The sequence below is a fragment of the Saccostrea echinata genome, unplaced genomic scaffold (genome assembly GCF_033153115.1).
Source record: "Saccostrea echinata isolate AGI-Se365-2 ecotype Australia unplaced genomic scaffold, CSIRO_AGI_Sech_v1 ptg000002l, whole genome shotgun sequence".
NCBI lineage: Eukaryota > Metazoa > Mollusca > Bivalvia > Ostreida > Ostreidae > Saccostrea > Saccostrea echinata.
In genome coordinates, this window is record NW_026889751.1 from 2,192,009 (window position 1) to 2,218,362 (window position 26,354).

General features: G+C 34.0%; 1 protein-coding gene across 8 annotated transcripts in view; it reads left to right on the forward strand.

Moving 5' to 3' along the window:
- LOC133205070 (cyclin-dependent kinase-like 2) overlaps positions 1–26,354 on the forward strand; it is a 44,713-nt gene that overhangs the window by 1,611 nt on the left and 16,748 nt on the right. For all 8 annotated transcript variants that reach the window (XM_061340812.1, XM_061340823.1, XM_061340852.1 and 5 more), the window contains 6 exons: positions 2,010–2,213; positions 6,477–6,671; positions 7,125–7,303; positions 10,432–10,544; positions 10,767–10,906; positions 11,186–11,404. In XM_061340812.1, the coding sequence (XP_061196796.1) occupies positions 2,010–2,213; positions 6,477–6,671; positions 7,125–7,303; positions 10,432–10,544; positions 10,767–10,906; positions 11,186–11,404 (1,050 nt within the window). The remainder of the gene's footprint in view (positions 1–2,009; positions 2,214–6,476; positions 6,672–7,124; positions 7,304–10,431; positions 10,545–10,766; positions 10,907–11,185; positions 11,405–26,354) is intronic.

Here is a 26,354-nt window from a genome sequence, read left to right on the forward strand (position 1 = left end):
ATCTAAAAGGAAAGTATACTTATATTTTCGTCGACTGAATTAATGTACAAATTAAATTTGTTGTAAAATCATAATCTTTTATTTGTTTTAACCTATATGTATTGTGTGTTGCTATCGCCAGTCGTTTCAGTGACAATTATAGTTGATAAAAATAGGGAGAAGTACCTGACAATAACAAAGCGCAAACCATTATTTGTTTTATTTATTTCAAGTTTATTGGATTTTTTTTACCTCTTTGTTATACTTGTACATGTATTGTTTTCGGTAGTTAATGGGCTAGTGACTAGCAACCTCGGGCTAGTAACTTTGTTACTGCCACTAGCCCGACGGGCTAGTAACTAATTTTTGTAATTGCACACCCCTGATATGTATTACCACATACAGCCAGACCACATTATTTTGAACTCAGTGGGAACAAGAAAAAACTTTAAGATATATGAGAGTTCCAGATACTGAAGATTAAAGTACAGCAAAGAAGAGTGGTTGTAACTTCTAAATGACTTGAAGATATCCATGGTATTCAAGATATCAATGTGCGAGATACAGAAGTTCGACTGTACCCAAAAAATCAGAATTCTATTGTTAAAGGTTTATCTTTTGTATTTCTCTAGTCCTGGTATTAAAAAGCACAGGAATCACAGGGGTATGAATATAGTTTTTGCTAATTATATATATCTTTTCAAAAATTAAAACCAAAAAAAAAAAAAAAAAAAAAATCATTCTCTTATACTTACAGTTTAACACTAGATGCAGTTTATTATTTTTTTTCCATGACTTTAGGTGAAGGAAATAGACAACACTCCATGAGTTGGTTACATCAGTGGATAATTAAACAGTAGATGTGATTTGTATTTTTTGATATTATTTTTGCATGTCGTAAACAAATGAATGATAATTAAATATTAAAATTCTGGGAGACATTAACCTCAAAATTATGAACACACATGAAATTTAAATTGCTAATGCAAAGTTATTAATCTGCATTCCAAGGAAAACAGAATTTTGTGCTCCAGAAATTTTCTTTTTTTAATCCAAGGGTCATTTGTTAATACCTAGTTTGTTGACAATTTATTTAAGTTGTTTACTTGTTATTCATAATACATTTGTAAATTTAACTTCATCAAGTGTTTTCATCTCATTTCTCTGCACAATGAATTAAAACTAGAAACATGGCTTGGTCATTCATGTCCAGTGTTCATTATCCCTATTAATATGGGTTTTAATCTGTGAAATAATTTATACAGCTATAATGCTGTAATAATATTTTGGGTATTGTCCAGGAATTAGCAATACAAAATGTACGTCAAACCCACAATTCATGTGCACAAAGCACAACAGCCTCATAAAGTTGTTTGACAAAAGTTCCTTTAAAACATGTGTAAGATTATTTTGTGCTCATAATTAACATAGTGTAAGTGCTTCAAACTTGAAGATTGGGATCAAATAATAGAAAATATGTCTCTTTGATTTTGACCCTGAAAAATAAATGTACATGCATTCAACTGCAAGTGAGACAGTGATTGTGATTTTTACTTTGTTGTCTTGTCAAAATGAAATAGACTGTTAAAATTAATTAGTTAACTGAGCAAAATGTTTATTGTTTATATATTTTGATAAATATATTGGTTCCATTGTAAAAGCAATAATCATATTTTTATTCTGAACAGATTTAATTTTTGTATATTTTGAGAAGTATTGAAATTTGAGAATAAACCTTTAAGATGTATTCACATTCACTTGCAGTGTCACTTCAAAAGCATAATAGTACTTGCAGATATGAGCATATTTATTACTTTAATAGCATACATGTACCTGTAAAGATGTATAGAAATTGTGTACAATGAAACTGACAGTTTTTCATTAATTAAGTACAGCACACTCCAATGCCATAAAGAGATATCATTCAATACAAGGTAAAGCGTAGATGACAAGTCCTATTCTGGTGCTGTAAGATAAGGCTTCTCTATAACTGAACGCTATAGCATGAGTCTGTCATCCATGTTTTTCAGACTCTTCAAGTGAGAGGAGCATCCCTATTACGAGCAATGGAGAAGTATGAGAATCTAGGACTGGTGGGGGAGGGGAGCTATGGGATGGTTCTCAAATGTCGCCACAAAGAGACAGGACAGCTGGTAGCTATCAAGAAATTCCTGGAGAGTGAGGATGACAAAATGGTCAAGAAAATTGCTCTCAGAGAAGTCAGGATGCTTAAGGTAAAGAAAAAAGTTCACGTGGTACAGGGGTTCCTTTACTACTTTTCTAAATTGAGGTTTTGAATAATTCCTATTTTATACAAAAATGTAGTTTAAGTCATCAATTTAACTCTCAGTCATATCAGTAGTCTATCAACAGAATCTGTTATTCTTGTGATACCATTGTATTAATTTTGTTCACATGATAATGAAATCAGGAAAATTAAAAAAAAAAAATCCGTTAAACCAATGAAACCTAATGAGATTAAAATGACAACTATTTCAGATAAGGTTTTTTGTATGTTGTCCACAAATAAGAAATAATGTAATAATAAATATCTAACTAAGATAATACATTTTTTAAATGCATGAATAGAAATATATGTCTTAAGTTATGACAGTGCATGCAAGTGTGATGTAATTTTTTTTTTTTGAGCATAAACATCTTCCACTATAAATAAGTCTTTCTTTTGATATGAAAAAGTAATGTATATACATTGTAATCTATTGTTCCTGTATCTTTTCTGCATGGCAAAGAAAAACAAATTTTCATATCTATGAAAATGGTTGTGCAAATATATGTCAATATTGATATATTAGCTTAGGATTAAGTATTGAAATTTAATGCTATTACTGTAGTATTATCCGAATGTGCATTTAAGGTAAATATATCAGCTTTGGATTGGTGATCATTGTTAAGCATAGTTCAATTTACATTGGATAATCAGCCAGTTCTTCATATTTTATGATCTGATTTGATTTTATATGTATTTGGTTATAAATTGTATATCTTTTATTGGATTTCAAAGTGGATGCCAGACAGTTTCAGATAATGATTAAGTAGTGAAATTTTGACAGTTTAAATATATCAATAAATCAATTTTTTTCTGGTCCACATTATAAAAAATGAGCCCCCCCCCCCCCCCCCCAAATGTTCAAGACATGAACAAAAATTAAGAATGTTTATTACTTTGTTATGTGGAGTTGTAAGTCTCAATCTTCACATGATTATTTTAATGGGGTATTTTGTAAAAAAAAAGCAAATGTATACATAGCCTCACTAACTATTGACAGGGTTTACCCTAGATTTACAAAGAATTTTTTAATGCATTAAATTCTCCAACCTTTGTTAAGTTGATTAATGTTATTAAATGGCTCAGCGGGGTTTCATGAAAACTTTCTTTTCATGAAATACCCTTACATTACAAAGTAACTTGATGTCATTTATTTTTAATAATGATGCAAAGAATGTGCCTTTAATCTTTGTTTCTGATAACCATATACTCGTAGCTATGGTGTTCAGGGTAAATAAGGGAGTGGTTGTATCAGTCTGACAATCCATTAAGCTTTTGTACACTATATTGTATGACACTAAATGTAGAAAGATAGAAATGTATGTTAATTTGATTTAATTTTTTAAACATTATCTTGTTTGTTGCTTGGGGGGGGGGGGGGTATGTATGTGTATATATATATATATATATATATATATATATATATATATATATATATATATATATATATATATATATATATATATATATATATTATACCTATGCTCTAGATTCATAGATTGAATCACCCTATAGTTTTACAATAGGTGTACCCTAATCAGAAGTTACTTTTGAGAGACCGACTTCATCTGTGAATCATCAATGACTTTTTCAGGGAGAGGTCTAATCTAGAATCAAAACACCAATCTTTGGGTTGATGCACCCATCTTTAATTTTGTTTCTTATACTTTTAATATGGTTGAACATATCTACTGGGTTTTTTTATTTAGGATTGCATATAAGATTAGACTAGATAAACAGGATATCTTTTCCTTTTCTGAAGGAAGGTTAAGATCTTTTCCTTTAAAATGATGTTAGTTTGTCATGTGAACAAATTATATTTGCATGGTAACATTTACTTTGGTTAAGGAACAATATGTATGCTGGTCTCATCTTGCTTTGAAAGGTCATCAGCAGTTAAGTTAAACATAAAATCAAGAAGTCTGCACATGGTCATTAAATATATTGATCATAACACTTTGAAATATGAGACTGATAAACAGTGTCAACTGGACTATCTCGAGCATATTACATGCAAAACAACACAAACAATTTAGCAAATTTTGTTTTATCATAACAAATTTGCATAATGGGAGTAGATAAAAAATTCTTGCCATCAATTAATTTTTTACTATGAAGAGTTTAGCGGATGTTTTTGTTTGGTTCATTTTTTGCCATTCAGGGTATATTGAATTTAAACCTGGCTGTGCCAATTCGATTTTTGTTATAAATTACTTAAGTCACCTACAAGGTCTGTTGTTGGGGTTTTATGTTTCTATAATCCTTTTATTGGATGTTAGACCAGACAGGTTTACACTTGGAGTCTGAACAATATCTTCGATGGGGCATACTCATAGATATTTGTTTAACCATTTATAATATAATCACTGATATCTATAAATATTTTGGATTGTTGTTGGTTAAATATGCATTATGGCACATTCAAATCCAACCAAGCACGGGCAAAATGAGCCGCTCATTTATTTGTCTGCACATAAGGATGAGGGCATTAAAAGGGTTTGCTTTAATTCAATTGTTCATTCAAATTCAAATAAAGCAGCATTCATGCACAACTGGCCTTTAACTTGGTATATATATCCTTACTTATCCTGTGGACTAAGGGACAGATTTGGTGTATATACACCAACAAGAGAAGAGATTATTCCTGACTTCACTGCAGACCTTGACAACAGGATTTCTCATTTGATGAAAGCCATATTATACCCTGACTTATAATCCAGACATTCATTGACATATATATTTTATCATTTCCAAACTTACAGAGATGCTTTATGATGTGCATATATATATTAAGGAGTATAGTCTTTAATATTTATTGCTGTTAGAATTATAAAATTTATGAACATTTTTAGAAGATTTTTTTTCTCTCGTATTTTTCATTGCATATATCCTAACGCTCTCTACCTGGCTAGAACACCAATTTAACAAACGTACGGGAATCTTGGGAGAAATAAGACAGAGGTTTATGTAAGGCACTAGGTTCCAGCACTAAACTACTGCTAGGTATTTGTTTCTGGTGCCTGTTACTTAGTCTGGTTTTATATTTTAATCTTACATAATACACTCTTTTAATTCATCATATCTGTGTAGTTTAGCAGAAAAGCTTGTTAAAATAGAGATCCTTTGAGATGAATTGACGAACTCCAGTGTATCTATAAACACACTATTGAGTTCTTAATACACCTATCATTCCAATACATGAGATATTAAATAGTGTTTAAAAGTCAAACAAAAATTATGGGGAAGAAATTTTCAACACCAAAAAATATATGTACCTACAGGAAGAAGTTTTATTGCATAACAATCCTACTGGCGAGGACAGGGTCAGAAGTATTCGGAGGATAAATACGTACTCAACAAAGGATATTTAAGCTTAATTATGAAATTTCTATTCAATGACATTCAAATTGAGGATATATATGTAAGTGCATTCAAGTAGAGATTTTAAGAATTGAGGTAAAGGCAAGCTTTGTCTTTTTTGCCTTTGTATTATGGGTTAGGGATGTACTTCTCTCTAAATATTCTAAACCACACCATAGAAATATATCTTGGTTGCATAACATCTTGAAGTATTGATCTCTTTACCATGTACTTTTGGTTTGCTGTAGTACAGGTATTAAAAATTTATCAAGCAATTAGTTTTCCCTTACATGTACATGTAACCTGATTATTTTGTGCCGTGACTGATAGATTCTCTCGGAGACCATAATATGGCTATGTTCAGCTTTGCACTTTTTATAGCCAGTCTATATATTTACAAGTTGTTAGTCCATTGGTTAAGCTGCATGCATTCTCCCTAATTCACACAAAAAGGCAAGAATATACAATAATATATAGTTTGGTAAATCATTACAATCTCCACAGGAAGCACATCAATGGCTTTTTATACCATGAAATCACTAATTTTCATGGGGGTTTAATTTTTGTTGTTTTTAAAGAAATCCACAAATTCATGTCCACTATGAAATGTAAAATTTCATATACATAACTACTCAACAATTCTTAATCCACAAAATCAAATCCCCACAAACTCATAGTTTTTCCACAAACCACAGAAATTTGATCTCATGAAAATATGTGATTTTACAGTATACATGCATGTACAACTGTTGTACTTAAGGGTAAAATACCTGTGTTTTTATGTAACAATTTCTAGTAGAAATTTTTGTGAAATTTATACATAAGGTTTAATTTCTTTACATTTATTTAGCAACTACGGCATGACCACCTAGTGAATTTGATAGAAGTGTTCAGAAGAAAGAAAAGACTATATTTAGTGTTTGAATTTGTGGATCACACTGTGCTTGATGAACTCGAAAAGTGTCCTAATGGTTTGGATGAAAACACAGTCAGAAGAATCTTGTGGCAAGTTCTGAAGGGCACAGAATTCTGCCATTTACACAATGTAAGTTTGTTTTGGTTTTCTCTGTCAGTCAGTTAAGAAAAAAGGTTAGAGCTGCCAACCCTTATGATTTAGATGTAAAGCTACTGTTTGAGCATCTAAAATATGCCTTTTGATTTCTCTCTTCTTCCAATTTCTATTTTTCTCCATCCAGAGTTTGAAATACCAAAATTTTCATTGCTGTCCACCTTCATTTTTCACTATATGATAAAAGAGTCATATAGTCGATCTTTACAGCATTTGCTTGTATTGTCATTGTCCATTTATATGCTAACTTGTGATCTAAATCATATTAAAGTAAGCAAAATAGAAAAAAATTTACAGTGGCTGGGGGTCTTTAGGCAGCCCATGGACTCCCTCTTTACAATTTTTTTTCATGATGTTGGCAGCTCTGAAAGACTAAATATTACTGATACAGATCATCTGAGTAACTTGAATTTAAACTTTCTCTTCCAGATTATTCATAGGGATATAAAGCCAGAAAACATACTTGTTAGTAAGTCAGGGATAGTGAAGTTATGTGATTTTGGATTTGCTAGGACTCTTGCACAACCAGGTGAAACCTACACAGACTATGTAGCAACCAGGTGGTACCGTGCTCCAGAACTTCTGGTGGGGGACACCAAGTATGGAAGGTAAGTACCCAGTAACCAGGTGCCCATTAAAATCTCTCCATATCTTGATTGATCATTTCACAGGAAGTTATCTGATAAACCGTTTCATTATCATTGGACATTGAATGTACAGACCATAGTCAGTGTAAAGTTGATAGAAAAAATTAATTCTAGCATAAATCTTTGGTTTGACTTCACTAATTCAGACATTACATTGCCTATAAATTTCAATGGGTTTGGATATTTAAAAATAAATCAGTTGATGATAATTTATTGGCTAAATTTTGGCATGTCAAATATAGGTTAATTTAAAGTACTTTGGGTATATATTCTTTGCCTCTTTCCAATTACAAACTTCAGTACAACATTTAAGAGCTATAGTTATGAGATCCCTCAAATTAACCAAAATTCTAGATCAAGGTGTCTGTTTTTAATTCACCTGAGCCAAAGGCTCAAGTGAGCTTTCTGAATCTCTGAAAGCAAAATTTATTCATTGTCTGTTTTTGTTGTTGTCATTGTAAACTTTTCAAAATTCCATCTTCAGAACCACTGTGTCAATTTCAACCAAACTTGACACAGAGTATCCTTGTGAGAAGATTCAAATTTGTTCAAATGAATTAAAGGCCACACACTCTTCCAAGGGGGGTTAATTAAGAAATAGTGAAAATTGGGTGGCGTTATTAGAACAATTGGGCCAGAAAAGATGAAACTTATGTGAAAACTTCCTGACAAATTGTTGATTTATATTTTTCATATCATGACATCGAGGTAGGATGGGGCCACTATGGGAGTGTGGGTGATCAAAGTTTTATGTGGGAATATATAGGAAAAATCTTCTTCTCAAGAACAGCAAAGCTATGATCAGTCATATTTATTTGAAGGCATTCACAGGTAGTGTAGATTGAAGGTTCATGTAAATTCAATTCAAGTTTGTTCAAATCATGACCCTCTAAGGTAGAGTGGGGCCACAAAAAATGATCAAAATTGTACTTAAGAATATACAGGGGAAAGAATCTGCTGATGAAGACCAGAAGGGCTATTGTTACTCAGGTGAGCATTGTGGCCCATGGGCCTTTAGGTTTGTTCTGTCATGAAAATGACTGTGGCATATATTCAATTTTCTGACCTTGATCTACCCCATGACAACTGACAAGTTGCCCACGTTGCACAGTGGTTAGAACGTCTGCTCTAGAGTCACGGAGTAAGGAGTTGATCCTTACGTCGCGGGTCTGAATCCCACTGTGGACACGGAGACTGATCCTTGGGATGAGACCATATAAACCAAAGTCCCTTGTCGCAGTAGGTGCTGGCACGAAAAAGATCCCTCATTGCTCAATGACTCTAAGTGTCGAGCATAGGTTAAAAATTTGCAGCTCTCCACCGGCAAGTGGTGGCATCTCCATATGAAACAAAAATTCTCGAGAGGGACGCTAAACAACACACAAACAAAAAAAAACCCATGACCTTGCCTCCCGAATACATCATTTTGATTTACCTTTATAGTTTCAAAGAAACTTAATTTTCAAGGTCAAATGTAACTTTTTAAATATATTAGAAATATGTCAGAGGTCACCTGGTTTACTGCCATTCTAACAAAATATCAATAATTGAATCATTTGTTTTAATGGTTTTCAATCTGCATATTGGAAAGAGAGATTCAAGTCACAATGTTATGACCCAGACACTTCCAACAAATTTTTTTTCACTTATCTAGATTTTTGATATTTCCTTGAATATTATGAAGCATTTTTATGCCCTCGTATTGAAGATTTAGGGGTATATAGTTTTTGTCCTATCCATCCGTCTGTTTGTTTGTCCGCAAAAACTTTAACATTGCCCATTACTTTTGATTGGTTGGAGCTATGGCTTTCATATTTCACATGTGTATTCCTTGTGACAAGACCTTTCTTTGGGTACCATCATATTTGACCTTTTGACCTTGACCTTGGAGTTTGACCCACTTTTACAAAATATTAACCAACTTCAACTTTGGCCATAACTTTTGAACAGTTGATGCTAGGGTTTTCATACTTCACCTATGCAATTCTTGTGACAAATCCTTACTTTGGATACCAACAACTTTGACCTTTTGACCCTGACCTTGGATTTTGACCTACTTTTGGAAAACTTTAACCCTTGGCCATAACATTTGAACGGTTGGTGCTAGGGCTTTCATACTTCACAAATGTAATCATTGTGACAAGACCTTCCTTTGGATAGCAACAACTTTGACCCTTTGACCTTAAACTAGGAGTTTGATCTACTTTTGGAAAACTTTAACCTTGGCCATAACTTTTGAATGGTTGGTGCTAGGGTTTTCATACTTCACATATGTAATTTTTGTGACAAGACCTTCCCTTGGATACCAACAACTTTGACCTTGACCTTGGAGTTTGACCTTCTTTTGAAAAACTTTAACCTTGGCCATTACTTTTGAACAGTTGGTGCTAGGGCATTCATACTTCACATATGTAATCCTTGTGACAAGACCTTTCTTTGGATACCAACAATTGTAATCCATTGACCTTGACCTTGGAGTTTGACCTACTTTTGAAAAACTTTAATCTTGGCCATAACTTTTGAATGATTTGTGCTTTGGCTTTCATATTTCACATGTGTATTTCTTATGAGAAGGCCTTTCCTTGGGCACCATTAATTTTGACCATTTGACCTTGACCTTGATGTTTGACTTACTTTTTGAAAAACTTTAACCTTTTCCATATCTATTCAATGGTTGCTGCTAGGGCTTTCATATTTCACAGGTATATTTCTTGAGACGAGACCTTACTTTGGATAGCAAAATATTTGATTTGCTTTGGAGAAAGTTTAACCTTTGCTATAAGTTGCCATATGGGGGGCATCAGTGTTTCACAAACACATCTTGTTTTAAATATGTATTTTATTGTCTGTAGCATTCATACCATATGGACACTTTCCTAGTTTATATAATTTGCCAATTAATATATCAAATTTTAATTCAAGGTGTTTTCAGCAATAACAACAGTTCTAGCAGTTTGCCATAAGGAAAACAAAATAACCATTGTACTATTGATAGTATTGTCTCTGTTAATAAGAGATGGAGAATTCATATGTCTATATACATGTAGTTATTTTGATAACTGAAGTCAATAATGACAATTCATATGTAGGGCAGTGGATATCTGGGCAATAGGATGTTTACTGGCAGAGATGTTGACAGGGGAACCTCTCTTTCCAGGGGATTCTGATATAGATCAGCTATACCATATTGTCAAATGTTTTGGTAAGTGCCACAAAACTATAGTAAAAATGTTCACATCTTAATTAAGACTATACTGGTTGTGATAAGATACTCTGTACAAGAGAAAGAATATATAAGCAAGTGGATTTAATTATGCTGAATTTATACTTTCGTTTTTTGAAATAAAGATTATAAAGCATTATAGCAGTTCACAAAGATACTATGAACAACATGTAATTGATAAAATATCTATCAATACTTTAGGTAACCTAACTCCTAGGCATAAGGAGGTCTTTCTCAGGAATCCACTTTTTGTTGGAATGCGATTACCAGAAGTTAGAGAGATTTCACCTTTAGAAAAGAAATTCAACAGGATATCTTCACAATCATTAGAATTAATGAAGGTAATTATGATTCATGCTTGCAAACAGAAATTATGATGATTTTGATCTTGGAAAGCAAATGGTGGTAATAAAAAAGTAATTTGTTGGTCCATTCATGTTAAGTAGGAAAAGGATACTAAACACTTATATTGAACAACTGATTTAGACATTGAATCAAACCTTCAATACAATTAAACTATATGAACTATATAAAAAGGAATTGGACAAAAGAGTATTGATACCTAATGAAAAAGTGCATGTTATCACTGAGATATTAGATTTCATACTTTTGCATTCCAGCAATGTTTGCGACTTGATCCCGACGAACGACCCACATGTACTCAGCTTATAAAACATGACTTCTTCTCTAAAGATGGCTTTGTCACAAGGTTTCAAAATGATCTAAAACAGAGGATTGAAAAAGAGAATCAGGGCAACCCTCTTAAAACTGGTGATAAAGACGATGATGATAGCAAGAGTAATAAAAAGAAAAAGAAAGGAGACAACAATAAAGACAAGGTAAGTGGTTTGCCTAGTGAGCATTTGATTGTGACATCACAGTGGTAATGACACACTTCTTATTTTGTGATGTTGTGCTACTTGGTTTGTAAGGGATTTGTGCAGTTCCATAATTATATAGATATTTTTATTAAGAATTTTAGAAGTGTGAAGGAAGGAGAAGGTACTATAATGTGTGCCAGTAGTTAGCAGTTTTTTCTGAGACCAAGTCCTATTCTTTGACTTTTTAATTGTAAAATGACACTGAACAAGCCTTGTGTCTATTGTCAATTAAAAAGATAAAGGAACTTGAGTTGTAGAAAAACAGGTTACTAACTCGCACAAGTTATGAAACCTTTATTAAGGTCTTCCGTTTCCAACGGAAGACCTTCTACTGATTGTGATGATTAAGATTATTCTTTTTTTTTTTTTTCCTAGACGCCAACTTTGAGGCTTCATATCTTCCTCATTTTTAAACAGATTTTGTTCAAATTTTCAGAGCTTTTAGACTTTACAAAACACTGTCAGAATACCGTAATACAATTCGGAAATTACCTTCTGTTCACGAGTTATTCCCCTTTGATTGAATTTTGCATGCCTCCGATTTCCAGACAAAGGCTCAGAAATGGTTATAATTGGAGCACAAAACCCTTTGAAATTGAAAAGAGGAAGCATTGAAGTTGTGCACATCGGTTTTTGTTTTTTGATTTTTGCATTAAAAATGGCGCTAGAGAGGGGTCAAAAGTTAGAACGCGGAAAACAGCAAAAAATTTGACATATTTTCCTTTATATCTTGAAAACTAGAAATATTTTGTTAAGACATGTAGAACAAAAGTTGTGCATAATTGCAAGGGCTTTCATATCATACTATTTAAAAGGGGCTGGTCCCTATGATTAGGGATCTTGGGCCCTTAAAAGTTTTTGCTTTATAACTCAAAAACGGTAAATATTTCGATCTGGATCTTGGGAACAAAATTGTTCTTTTACACCTTTTTGATCTAATGAAAATGTTGTTTTGTTCGAGTATACCATGGGTATTGCGTAATACGTATTACAAAGCAGGCCAGGTAAACAGGTAACGTTTTTCATTCGGCAAGGAAATCAGACCTCTTCATGTGTATAACTTAAACAGACTTGCTATCAATAATATACCCTGCGGTATTTAATGTTAATTTTCTTCTTAATAAGGTTTAAAACGTGGTTTATGGTTCACTATTAAATTATTTATTAAGGTCTTCCGCTCCAGGCGGAAGACCTTCTACTGATTCTGATGGTTAAGATTATTAAGGTCTTCCGCTCCAGGCGGAAGACCTTCTACTGATTCTGATGGTTAAGATTATTCTTATTATTCTTTTTTTTTTTTCCTAGACGCCAACTTTCAGACCTCATATCTTGCTCATTTCTCAAGGGATTTTGCTCAAATTTGCAGGGTTTAAAGACGTTACAAAATTCTATCAGAATGCTGTCAAACATTTCAAAAACCCACTTCCGCTTTTGGGTTATCTCCCTTTACATGAAAATTTAGGTGGCTTCATTTCCAGACAAAGGCTCAGAGACTACTGAAGCTGGAGTAGAAATTCTACCGAATTTAAATAATAGAAGCACTGAAGTTGTGCACATCGGTTTTTGTTTTTCAATTTCTGTATTCAAAATGGCGCTAGAGAGGGGTCAAAAATTAGAACGCCAAAAAGAGCGAAAATTTACACATATTTTCCTTTTTATCTTCTAAACTAAAAATATTTTGATAAAACATGTAGAATAAAAGTTGTGCACAATTTTAAGGCCTTTCATTTGAGACCACTAAAAAGGGTCTGGCCCCTAAAATTAGGGATCTGGGGCCCTTTAAAGTTTTTGCTTTATAACTCAAAAACGGTAAATATTTCGAAATAGCTGCCGTAATTAAAGTTGTTATTTAACATCTTATTGATCTCAAGAAAATGTTATTTTGTTTGAGTCTTGTGTTCTAAATGAGCTAGAAGCATAACAAATATACAGGTAAGTGTTTTCATTCAGCAAGTAAACAAGAGCCCTTCATGCGTGTAATTAAAATAAACTTACTATAAATAATAAACCTTGCTATATTAGATGCTAATATTCTTTAGAATCAGGTTTTTGAAGTATTTTGTGCTTTATTTCCAAATTATTTACTGACAACTTTCCCTTTTATTTCGTTTGTTTTCAAATTTGGATAAACCAGTCTACTAAACAGGGAAAAAAAGATAACCTTTTCTTCTTTTCATATAAAAACAAACAATAAAGTTAGAAAATAAAACAAAACTTTAAACATAGACTATTCACAGCCATTAAGTACACGCCTTTTACATTCACCTCGTGTGTTTACAATTATGTAACCCCTCCCTCGATAGCGCGTGGCAAAGGAGGTCACCGAGGATCAATCGGCGTGTGAACCAGCGACCTAAGGTCATACACAAAACAAATAGAATGGCCATTCCAAATACATTTTAACTAAGTGATGAGTGGATAAATATGTTGAATCTTTCAGATTATTTCATATCTTTGATTAAGTCGCAAATACATTTCGATTTATATTTTATTCGCTCAATTACAAGAAAGTTGCATATTTAGTCTTATAAACATTGCATTGTTGAGATAATTGCGCTTTGTGGAAAATTACTTTAAAATCATTTCGAATCTTTCATATGATTCCGTCTTACTGTTTAATTATCACTCGCTCGTTTTAATCAGCTAGTCTTAACTGCCTTTCACTTATTCACTTCAAATTCAATGCATTTTGAATGCCGAAAAGATCAGAAACAGTTTATTTATCTCTCTTATGTTATTATTTAACGAGTTGCTATTTCTTTCATGAACATTAAACAGGATGTATGTAATTAAAAACGATAATTGTATGTAGAGGTCACATTTTTAATTGTCAGGAAAATCGAAAGTAAAATTAAGTACTTTTGAGTTTGTATTATTTTCTTCCTAACTTACAATATTATTGCATACAAAATACTAGGTCGGACGCATGTAACTTAACCGCCTCAATATTTCACTTGTATTTGAAAATTCTATCGAGCGTCGAATGAATTTTACCCGTTAAAAAGTGTACCAAAAAAAAAAAACCCTTCCTATGCAGTTTTCTTTGGGAATCAATTGGCTTAGATAGTCTACTCCGACATGTGTTGACAAAACTCACGCAATGAGAAGCCATACATTTCAAACTTGTGACCTCTTGGTCAGTGCATGTGAAGATTACGCATGGCAATTAGTGTCTGGAAAACGAAGTATGTTTTATAAGTGATTTGACAGGTTAAGATTTGTTCTCATTCCAAATTAAATACAAACACAAACCCTTTATTTTCTTTGTTATTTTATACCGTCAGTTATATCAGATAGATTGTTTTAAAAACGTGTTGTTTACGAAGATTAATCTTATGCATTTGTTTTATTTCATCTAATAAATTGAATTTACCCATGACACAAATTATTGGTACATGCATGTAAGTACGCGTAAATGCGATTTAATTTGTTGATGCGGAAGAGCGCCCAAAATAAATACACTTCAAACTCTGGAATTTCCCTATTTTACTGTTTAAATCATAGGTCCACTCAGCTGACGAGTTGTTTTAATAACGGTAATAAATTATATTCAAGTCCTGGCCAGCGATCGTTACGGTTGGTGACATTGCAATTAAACAGGTCGATACTAAGGTACTAAGATACTAATGGGTGTATATATTTTCACCTAATATGTTTTCATTGAGTGTTTTCATAAGAAGTAAATTGCTGGAGGATATCATGTTCTCCCTGATCACATCGATAGCGTGTAGAAACAGCGGTATATGAACACGCGCTTTTGTGTACAAAGCAAACGTGTAAACCAAAAGGATGGGAAAAAAACGACGAAATAAAAACATTTCTCTATTAACTGAAATTATTGTCTTTAGACAGATAAAAATAAATGATTATCCGCCTGAGAACATGTGAAAATCATACCCAAATACAATGTAACGAAGGATTTCGGGTTTAATCCCGAGTACACATTTATAGCAATGATGTGTACATGTACATGCAGAATACCTCTTTTTTTATCCTTCGTCCATGTGTTCCTCCTTAACGGAAAAAATTATCAGTAAATTATATTATACCGAACGAGGTTGAAAAATGCCGAACTTTATTTCTCAAAATTAACAGCAATTATCCGACTTTTCTCATACCACTGTAAAAATGCCGTAAAAACTAAAACCGTCTGGTTTGACTTTGTCAACGAGTTTTAGATCGGGTTTGAGATTTTTATTAAATGTCTGGAGTATTTCGCTTATTCTGCAAGTCCGTATAATGAAAGAAAACACTGACAGATTTAGAGGTGTTTCAGGGTGTCTGTCCACACTGGCGGATTTAAGTGGGGCTTGGAGGCGCACGCCCCCCCCCCCCCCCTAAAATTTTCAAAATATGACATGACTAATATTAATAATGCCATACTTTGGTTTTATAATTAATGGTCAATTAAAAAATGGTAATTTTATTTTATGATCAAGTATCGGTTTTCTTAAAAATCAAGTCTGAAAACCTTGCATTCCCTAGGCTATGAATATTATCTCATAATTATTCAAAGCGGAAAACGTCTCCCGATTTCGTTTGAAGGGTAGACAGCACTTGTCAATTTCCTATGATGATGCAAAGAAAAATACTGCAATATTTAAAGGCTGGTCGAAGGTAAATAACATTCGGCAAACCTCGGCTGATTCCGTCACCTTCATCCAGATGAGGTACGAATCGGCCGAGGTGTGCCGAATGAGGTAAATAAATGAATTTAAAATCAGAAGGTCTACGTTACAAACCTATCCACTGATTGATGTATTTATTTATCAAATGGTGTAACTATGCAGTAATTTACTTACATAGATACAAGACTTTTTTTTAATGTCAGGATATAGGTTAGGATGGTCACAGACGAGTGTAACTTCGACCACCTGGTTAATTTCGACTGTTCATAAATACCTTAAAATTATCAGTTTATCACCTCTAAAAATATCTTGTATATACAGAAAGACACAGTGGATATTCCTGGCGTGAAATTTATCAACTATGTTTAAATTTGCAACTTAAATTCATACCTTTTAAATTTATAGTATTTAGTTTTTACAAATAAAATGCAAATCAGCTGAACAGAAATCGGCCGAAGTTACCCTTTGCATGAATACGGCGTCAGCAGGTAACTCAGTTCGACCAATGAAAATGACGCAATGCTATTTGTTACCAGAAAAAAATCATGACTACCATCCGTATAAAAAAAGTATTAGGATAAGTATTATGTACAAGAATACTCCGTAGAAACTAGTTCTATAACCGTGGAAAAAATCATGTTTTGTTTACATGCGGTTTAGATGCCTGCGCATATATATATTTGTAGCATGCCTTGACAAATCGGTAAATTATATATAGTCTCTAGGCACCTGGTGCACTTAATGTCTTCAAATTAGGTACATTTTGAAAATTGCTTTTTTTTCTTTTTGTCAGCATTTTTTCACAATCTTTTATATTTTACAACAGAATAATTTAGATTAATATATATGTATTTTTTTTAATTAGAGATGACGCGAATAATTTCATTTATATTTGCACATCGATCGAAAATACCCCGTGTGCAGTTGAAGTTACCCAACACACATATCTTATAAATCGAACACATTTATTTTATATCATGACGAATAATAAATATAACACAATGTAATCTGAACAATAAAAGGTATTCCGAAGGAAAAATAATCCATAAATGTTGAACATAATGCATGTAATAGGCAGTGACATACTTGAACAAATCTAAATATAAAAAAATAATCGGACGGAATTACACCACCCTACCCTACAGTGTATCTGTCATATATGTATAATACTTATAAAAACAAACGTTGCAATATTTAATTTTTCAATATTCAGATATTCTTTGTGTATCATTGTGCTTCGTTTATTTCATACTACTATAAAGGGAACTGCACGTTACAGCGTGTTTGTTTATATTGTTTCGTTGGCTGCGGTGGAGATACATGTGTAGGTCAGTGAATGGAATTTAAAAAAAAAACAACAACACTTTTTGGAATAACATTAGAGTTACATACAAATATCAGGTTGACTAGCATCCTTGCTGAAATAATAATGATTCAGAACGACTTCTGACATACATGAAGTTCGGAGATTCACGAAGTTCGGAGATACACAAAGTTTCTGCTTTCTCAAGAGTAAATTTGAAATAAAAATTATCAAATGATTAATAAATTTGTACATTATTCTTAAGCAGACGTGAAATTCCTACAAAGACTTTAGAGTATTGTAAGTTACAAACTTAATTCATATCATATAGGCTTTTGTGTAAAGGAAGTAATCAATACCACTATTTTTGTGTCTGGTTTTACTGACTCTTAAAATTCACGAAAACCCAGGAGCTTCCGGGGGCTTCGCGCCCTGGGCCACCACCAGGGCTTCGCCCTGGACCCACTGGGGGCCTTAAGGCGGTCCCCAGACCCCATGCCTGAACGAAGTTATCCACGCCCCCCCCCCCCCCTCACAAATCCTTTATCCGCCCATGGCCCCCTTTTGTATCCAAAATATACACAAGATTTAATAAATCAATTTATAATGTGGCTTTGGGCCCCTACCCCGACACAAAACTGGTCGGGCCCCCTTTTCAAGATTCCTGTTTCCGCCACTGAAAAAGAATGTGTTGTTCTCTTGGATGTCGATATCTGAATTACGTTTTATTTAAACACCTAGTCTTATATATCATGGGCGCCAATAATAGGACGATTATTTGTTTTTTAAAATAAAGTGGTTCTTACTGGTTTTACCAGGTACATGTCAGTACAAGTGAGGATGGAGCTTTATAGAAGCAGGTGATGAATTCCGAGAGAAAGGCACTGCCTATTTTATATACATGTACATTCTTAGGGACCTGGTTTTCTGAAGCGATCTCACTGTTATTCAAAGACCTAGCTAGAAATTCTCTCTCTCTCTCTTTGAAATGCAGGCCCGTCGATTGTAAAAAGAAAAAAATGACAAAATAATTTCAATTTTTAATAAGTATCTCATCTCCCAAGCCAAAGACCCAAGTAAGCTTTTGCTGTTCATAATTCTTCATCTTTGTTTGCTATATTGGTGTATATAAGCATTATCGTCGTTGTTGTTCTAAAGCTACTCGTAAATTTTTCTCATTTTTATCTTATCAAGAACCACTGGACCATAACAACGAAAATTAACACAGAATATTTTTGGTAAAGTTTTGTTCAAATGAAGGGTCACATCCTCTTTTAACGGATACATGTAGAAAAAGTTAGATGGGGTCCAGGCGCAGATCAAGGAATTTTTTTCCACGGAGGGGGGGGGGGGGAGAGGAGGGGATCCCAATAAAAAAAAAAATATTTCAACCCAGAAATTTCTTGACCAGCCAAAAAAAAAAAAAGAAACTCTTTTCCCAAACGTGAAATCCTATTTCGTGTGTGTGTTTGTGTGTGTGTATGGGGGAGGGGGGGGGGGGTCATTGACTTTTAAAGCTTCATACCTAAGACTTTTCATACCATTTTAACACAGATCCGCGTTTTCGAGGAAGGGTCCGTGTTTTCTAAAGGGGGGGGGGCATGGTCAGTTTTACTTGTTAGCTCACCTGAGCTGAAAGCTCAAGTGAGCTTTTCTGATCGTCCGTCTGTCTGTCCGTCCGTCTGTCTGTCCGTCCGTCTGTCTGTAAACTTTTCACATTTTCAACTTCTTCTCAAGAACCACTGGGCCAATTTTAACCAAACTTGGTATGAAGTATTCTTGGGGGAAGGGGAGTTAATTTTTTTTAAAATAAAGGACCAAGTTCCCTTACAAGGGGAGATAATCAAGAAAAGACAAAAATAGGGTGGGGTCATTAAAAAATCTTCTTCTCAAGAACCACTGGGTCAGAAAAGCTGAAGTCATGACCCCCGGGGGTAGGGCGGGGCCACAATAGGGAATCCAAGTTTTACATTGAAATATATAGGAAAAATCTTTTAAAATCTTCTTCTCAAGAACCACTGGGCTAGAAAAGCTGAAACTTATGTGGAAGCATCCTGGGGTAGTGTAGATTTTAAATTGTTCAAATCATGACCACTGGGGGTAGGGCGAGGCCACAATAGGGAATACAAGTTTTACATTGAAATATATAGGAAAAAACTTTAAAAATCTCCTTCTCAAGAACCACTGAGCCAGAAAAGCTGAAACTTTTTTTGGAAGCATCCTGGGGTAGTGTAGACTCTAAATTGTTCAAATCATGACCCCCGGGGGTAGGGCGAGGCCACAATAGGAAATACAAGTTTTACATTGAAATATATAGGAAAAATCTTTAAAAATCTTCTCAAGAACCACTGGATCAGAAAAACTGAAACTTATGTGGAAGCATCCTGGGGTAGTGTAGATTCTAAATTGTTCAAATCATGGCCCCTGGGGGTAGGGTGGGGCCACAATAGGTATTACAAGGGGGGAAGTCTGGTAATGAACAGCATGGCCAAAGTTACTCAGGTGAGCGATGTGGCCCATGGGCCTCTTGTTTAGTATATACATTTAACTGCCCCCAACCCCCTCTAGATCCGCGCATGGGGTCATTTGAAAATAGTATTCTCAAGAATCCCTGGACTAGAATGAGAAAATTTCCAACATAGCATACATTCATTTTTTTCTTTTTTCAAATATTGATTCCAGGGAGAAGGTTTGGGCCGGAAAGAGTGTTCATAATTTAACAAAGGAATTTATATATCCCCCCAAACGAAGTGTGTGGGTTTGGGGTGGGGGTGTTTTGAGTCTTTCGGAATCACACTGTCCGTCTGCCTAGCTGTCCGTCTGTACGTGATAGTTCGCCAAGGATATTATAACTTTGTTATGAAGAAACTGGAAGGTCATACTTGGTACAAAGATTACTAATGATCCGAAGGTGTGTCATGGTTTTGATCCAACATCATTCCAGCAAGTTCAAGGTCATTGGAAAAAAATAGCAAGTATCATACTTGATACAGAAATTGCTCATGACAAAATTAAAGGGTTTGACACGACTTTCATCCAAGGTCATTCCTGTAAGTTCAAGGTCACTGACAGAAAACTGTAAGATTACTGTATGTGTTATAACTTTTGAAGCTCATACTTGGAACAAAGATTGCTTATGATCCACTGGTTTGAGATAACATAGTACTAGACTGGCAGAAGAAGTGGCAAAATTCGTGCCTGGATTATAAATTTATAAGGGGTGGGAGGAACACAGGAAACTTTTTCTCAGATTGCTTGAGATGGGTTTTCCTGACCTTGAACAAAGGTTTTTTCGGCAAGTTCAAGGTCACTGGCAGATAAATATTTTTTTTTCCACATGCTATAACTTTGTTATATAAAATCACTGGAAGCTTTTACTTGATACAGAGATTGCTTATGATCCAAGAATGTGTTTTGACCTTGATCCAAGGTCTTTCTGGCAAGTTCAAGGTCACTGACAGAAAAGTGCAATATTCTTTTTCAGGTATATCTTTGTCATTGGGTATCACTGGAAGCTCATAATTTGTTCAAAGGTTGTTTTTGACCTTAACATAGGTCATTTAGGCAAGTTCAAGGTCACTGATATAATAAGTGTAAAATTCAAAAAGGTCTAGTCGCCCACGTGGCGCAGTGGTAAGAGTGTCTGCTCTAGAGTCGTGGATTATGGAGTTGATCCTTACGTCGCAGGTTCGAATCCCACTGTGGGACGCAGAGACTGATCCTTCGGATGAGACCGTACAAACTGAGGTCCCGTCTGGCAGTAGGTGCTGGCACGAAAAAGATCCCTCACTGCTAAACGGCCATGTGTGCCGAGTATAGGTCAAAATTTGCAGATCTCCATCGGCAAATGGTGGCGTCTCCATATGATTGAAAAATTCTCGAAAGGGGCGTTAAACAACATACAAACAAATAAACAAAAAGGTCTATACTTTTGTAATAGAAAAAATTGCATGCATTTGCATTTCACTGAAAAGATGATAAATATATCATCCAGAGTGTGTAATGGCCTTGACTTAAATACGAGGTCACTTAGAATATGATGTTTTGGATGAATAGTCTGAAAGAATACGTGACTGTGATTTTTTTTTTATGTCGGTGACATAAAGATGGTGTTTGCTCTTAACAAGCTGCAGAATGTGTCATGACTTGACGCAAAGTTATTTGGACAAGTTCAAGTTCACTGACAGGAGAATTTTACATTCCTTTGCTGTCTTTCTACTGTTGAAACATTGAAAGTTGATGCCCCTTACAGGATTGTTTATAACCTTAAAATGTTGCATGACCTTGACTCAAGGTCGCTCTGTCCTGTCCAGAGCTCCGACGGAAGACCTATTCGTTGCATTGCAACGAGCTCGGCTCTAGTTCTTATTATTCTTTTTTTTTTTTCCCTAGACGCCAACTTTGAGACCTCATATCTCGCTCATTTCTCAACGGATTTCGCTCAAATTTGCAGGGTTTATAGACGTTACAAAACTCTATCAGAATGTTGTCAAACATTTCAAAAATCCACTTCCGCTTTTGGGTTATTTCCCTTTAAATGAAAATTTAGGGGGCTTCATTTCCAGACAAAGGCTCAGAGACTACAAGAGCTGAAGTAGAAATTTTACCGAATTTAAATAATAGAAGCATTGAAGTTGTGCACATCGGTTTTTGTTTTTCAATTTCTGTATTCAAAATGGCGCTAGAGAGGGGTCAAAAATTAGAACGCCTAAAAGACCGAAAATTTACACATATTTTCTTTTTTATCGTCTAAACTAAAAATATTTTGATAAATAATGTAGAATAAAAGTTGTGCACAATTTTAAGGCCTTTCATTTGACACCACTAAAAAGGGTCTGGCCCCTAGAATTAGGGATCTGGGGCCCTTTAAAGTTTTTGCTTTATAACTCAAAAACGGTAAATATTTCGAAATAGCTGCCGCAAATAAAGTTGTTCTTTAACATCTTATTAATCTCATGAAAAGGTTATTTTGTTTGAGTCTTTTGTTCTAAATGAGCTAGAAGCATAACACATATACAGGTAAGTGTTTTCATTCAGCAAGTAAACAAGAGCTCTTTATGCGTGTAATTAAGATAAACTTACTATAAATAATAAACCTTGCTACATTAGATGCTAATATTCTTTGGAATCAAGTTCTTGAAGTATTTTGTGCTTTATTTCCAAATTATTTACTGACAACTTTCCCTTTTATTTCGTTTGTTTTCAAATTTGGATAAACCAATCTACTAAACAGGAAAGAAAGAGATAACCTTTTCCTCTTATCATATAAAAACAAACAATAAAGTTAGAAAATAAATCAAAACTTCAAACATAGACTATTCACAGCCAGTAAGTACACGCCTTTTACATTCACCTTGTGTGCTTACAATTATGTAACCCCTCCCTCGATAGCGCGTGGCAAAGGAGGTCACCGACGATCAATCGGCGTGTGAACCAGCGACCTAAGGTCATACACAAAACAAACCATAGAATGGCCATTCCAAATACATTTTAACTAAGTGATGAGTGGATAAATATGTTGAATCTTTCAGATTATTTCATATCTTTGATTAAGTCGCTAGTACATTTCAATTTATATTTTTTTCGCTGAATTACAAGAAAGTTGCATATTTATTCTTATAAACATTGCATTGTTGAGATAATTGCGCTTTGTGGAAAATTACTTTAAAATAATTTCGAATCTTTCATATGATTTCGTCTTACTGTTTAATTACCACTCGCTCGTTTTAATCAGCTAGTCTTAACTCCCTTTCACTTATTCACTTCAAATTCAATGCATTTTGAATGCCGAAAAGACCACTTTGTTTGCGTATTAAAGAAACAGTTTATTTATCTCTGTTATTATTTAACGAGTTGCTATTTCTTTCATGAACATTAAACAGGATATATATAATTATCACGATAATTGTATGTTGAGGTCACATTTTTAATTGTCAGGAAAATCGAAAATAAAATTAAGTACTTTTGAGTTTGTGTTATTTTCTTCCTAACTTACAATATTAATGCACACAAAATACTAGGTCGGACGCAAGTAACCTAAATCTTTCACTTGTATTTGAAAATTCTATCGAGCGTCGAATGAATTTTACCCTTTCAAAAGTGTACCAAAAAACCCTTCCTATGCAGTTTTCTTTGGGAATCAATTGGCTTAGATAGTCTACTCCGACATGTGTTGACAAAACTCACGCAATGAGAAGCCATACATTTCAAACTTGCGACCTCTTGGTCAGTGCATGTGAAGATTACGCATGGCAATTAGTGTCTGGAAAACGAAGTATGTTTTATAAGTGATTTGACAGGTTAAGATTTGTTCTCATTCCAAATTAAATACAAACACAAACCCGTTATTTTCTTTGTTATTTTATACCGTCAGTTATATCAGATAGATTGTGTTTTAAAAACGTGTTGTTTAGGAAGATTAATCTTATGCATTTGTTTTATTTCATCTAATAAAATGAATTTACCCATGACACGAATTACTTTTACATGCATGTAAGTACGCGTAAATGCGGTTTAATTTGTTCATGTGGAAGAGCGCCCAGAATAAATACACTTCGATCTCTGGAATTTCCCTATTTTACTGTTTCAATCATAGGTCCGCTCAGCTGACGAGTTGTTTTAATAACGGTAATAAATTATATTCAAGTCCCGGCCAGCGATCGTTACGGTTGGTGACATTGCAATTAAACAGGTCGGTACTAAGATACTAACGGGTATATATATTTTCACCTAATATGTTTTCATTAAGTGTTTTCATAAGAAATAAATTGCTGGAGGATATCATGTTCTCCCTGATCACATCGATAGCGTGTAGAAACAGCGGTATATGAACACACGCTTTTGTGTACAAAGCAAACGTGTAAACCAAAAGGATGAGAAATAAACGACGAAATAAAAACATTTCTCTATTTACTGAAATTATTGTCTTTAGACAGATAAAAATAAATGATTATCCGCCTGAGAACATGTGAAAATTATACACAAATACAATGTAACGAAGGATTTTGGGTTTAATCCCGAGTACGCAATTATAGCAATGATGTGTACATGGACATGCAGAATACCGCTTTTTTTATCCTTCGTCCATGTGTTCCTCCTTAACGGAAAAAATTATCAGTAAATTATATTATACCGAACGAGGTTGAAAAATGCCGAACTTTATTTCTTAAAATTAACAGCAATTATCCGACTTTTCTCATATCACTGTAAAAATGCCGTAAAAACTAAAACCGTCTGGTTTGACTTTGTCAACGCGTTTTAGATCGGGTTTGAGATTTTTATTAAAGTCTGGAGTATTTCGCTTATTCTACAAGTCCTTATAATGAAAGAAAACACTGGCAGATTTAGAGGAGGTTCAGGGGGCCTGCCCCTACTGGCGGATTTAAGGGGGGCGTGGGGGCGCACGCCCCCCCCCCCCCTTAAAATTTTCAAAATATGACATGACTAATATTTATAATGCCATACTTTGGTTTTATAATTAATGGTCAATTAAAAAATGGTAATTTTATTTTATGACCAAGTATCGGTTTTCTTAAAAATCAAGTCTGAAAACCTTGCATTCCCTAGGCTATGAATATTATCTCATAATTATTCAAACCGGAAAACGTCTCCCGATTTCGTTTGAAGGGTAAACAGCACTTGTCAATTTCCTATCATGATGCAAGGAAAAATACTGCAATATTTAAGGTATCCGACCCATAATAGCCTCAGATTCAGTGAATTTGAATGTATAACAGATATATATTGGCTGAATACTCAGTATAAGTAGACATTATCTTCATGTTTTAGTATCAATATGTAAGAGCGGAATGTGTCCTAATTTTTGACCTTGTCCTGTCCTTGAAGAGTTATCACTCTTTGCTTTTAATTAATAAAAATCAATTCTAAAGAAATCTATCTGGTAAAACTTTAGTTTTCAATAGCTTTTCTATTCCTTGTAATTGAATACATCTTTCCACCACAGCATTTTTTGATATGCTTAGTATTTAAATTTTTATTTTCAAAAATTTGCGTGTCCCCATAGACATCAATGCAATCTTCATTAATCAATTACTGCTTAGGTAATTATATTTTTGAAAATTTCTCTTGGTAAATCCTTTACTACTCTAAAATGCTTTGAATTAATAAAGTATTTAATACAGGATGGATATTTAAGGTTAGAAAATTAGGTCCTAATAAGGGTCGGATACCTTAAAGGCTAGTCGAAGGTAAATAACATTCGGCAAACCTCGGCTGATTCCGTCACCTTCATCCAGATGAGGTACGAATCGGTCGAGATGTGCCAAGTGAGGTAAATAAATAAATTTAAAATCAGACGGTCTACGTTACAAACCTATCCACTGATTGATGTATTTATTTATCAAATGGTGTAACTATGCAGTAATTTACTTGCATAGATACAAGACTTTTTTTTTAACGTCAGGATATAGGTTAGGATGGTCACAGTGTAACTTCGACTACCTGGTTAATTTCGACCGTTCATAAATACCTTAAAATAATCTGTTTATAACCCATTATAGTGTACACACATCTATTTTATGCAGAAAGAAAATGCATTTTTCATATACAAATCAATGTCGATAATAATAGGCGAAATTTATTTCTTCACTGGAAAATTACATCCAAGAAGAAACTTTATCGCCCGAAAAATTACGGACGAGTATTTTTAAACCATTGCGGGGAATTATCAGTTTATCACCTCTGAAAATATCTTGTATATACAGAAAGACACAGTGGATATTCCTGGCGTGAAATTTATCAACTATATTTAAATTTGCACTTAAATTCATACCTTTTAAATTTATAGTATTTAGTTTTTACAAATAAAATGCAAATCAGCTGAACAGAAATCGGCCGAAGTTACCCTTTGCATGAATACGGCGTCAGCAGGTAACTCAGTTCGACCAATGAAAATGACGCAATGCTATTTGTTAACAGAAAAAAATCATGACCACCGTCCGTATAAAAAAGTATTAGG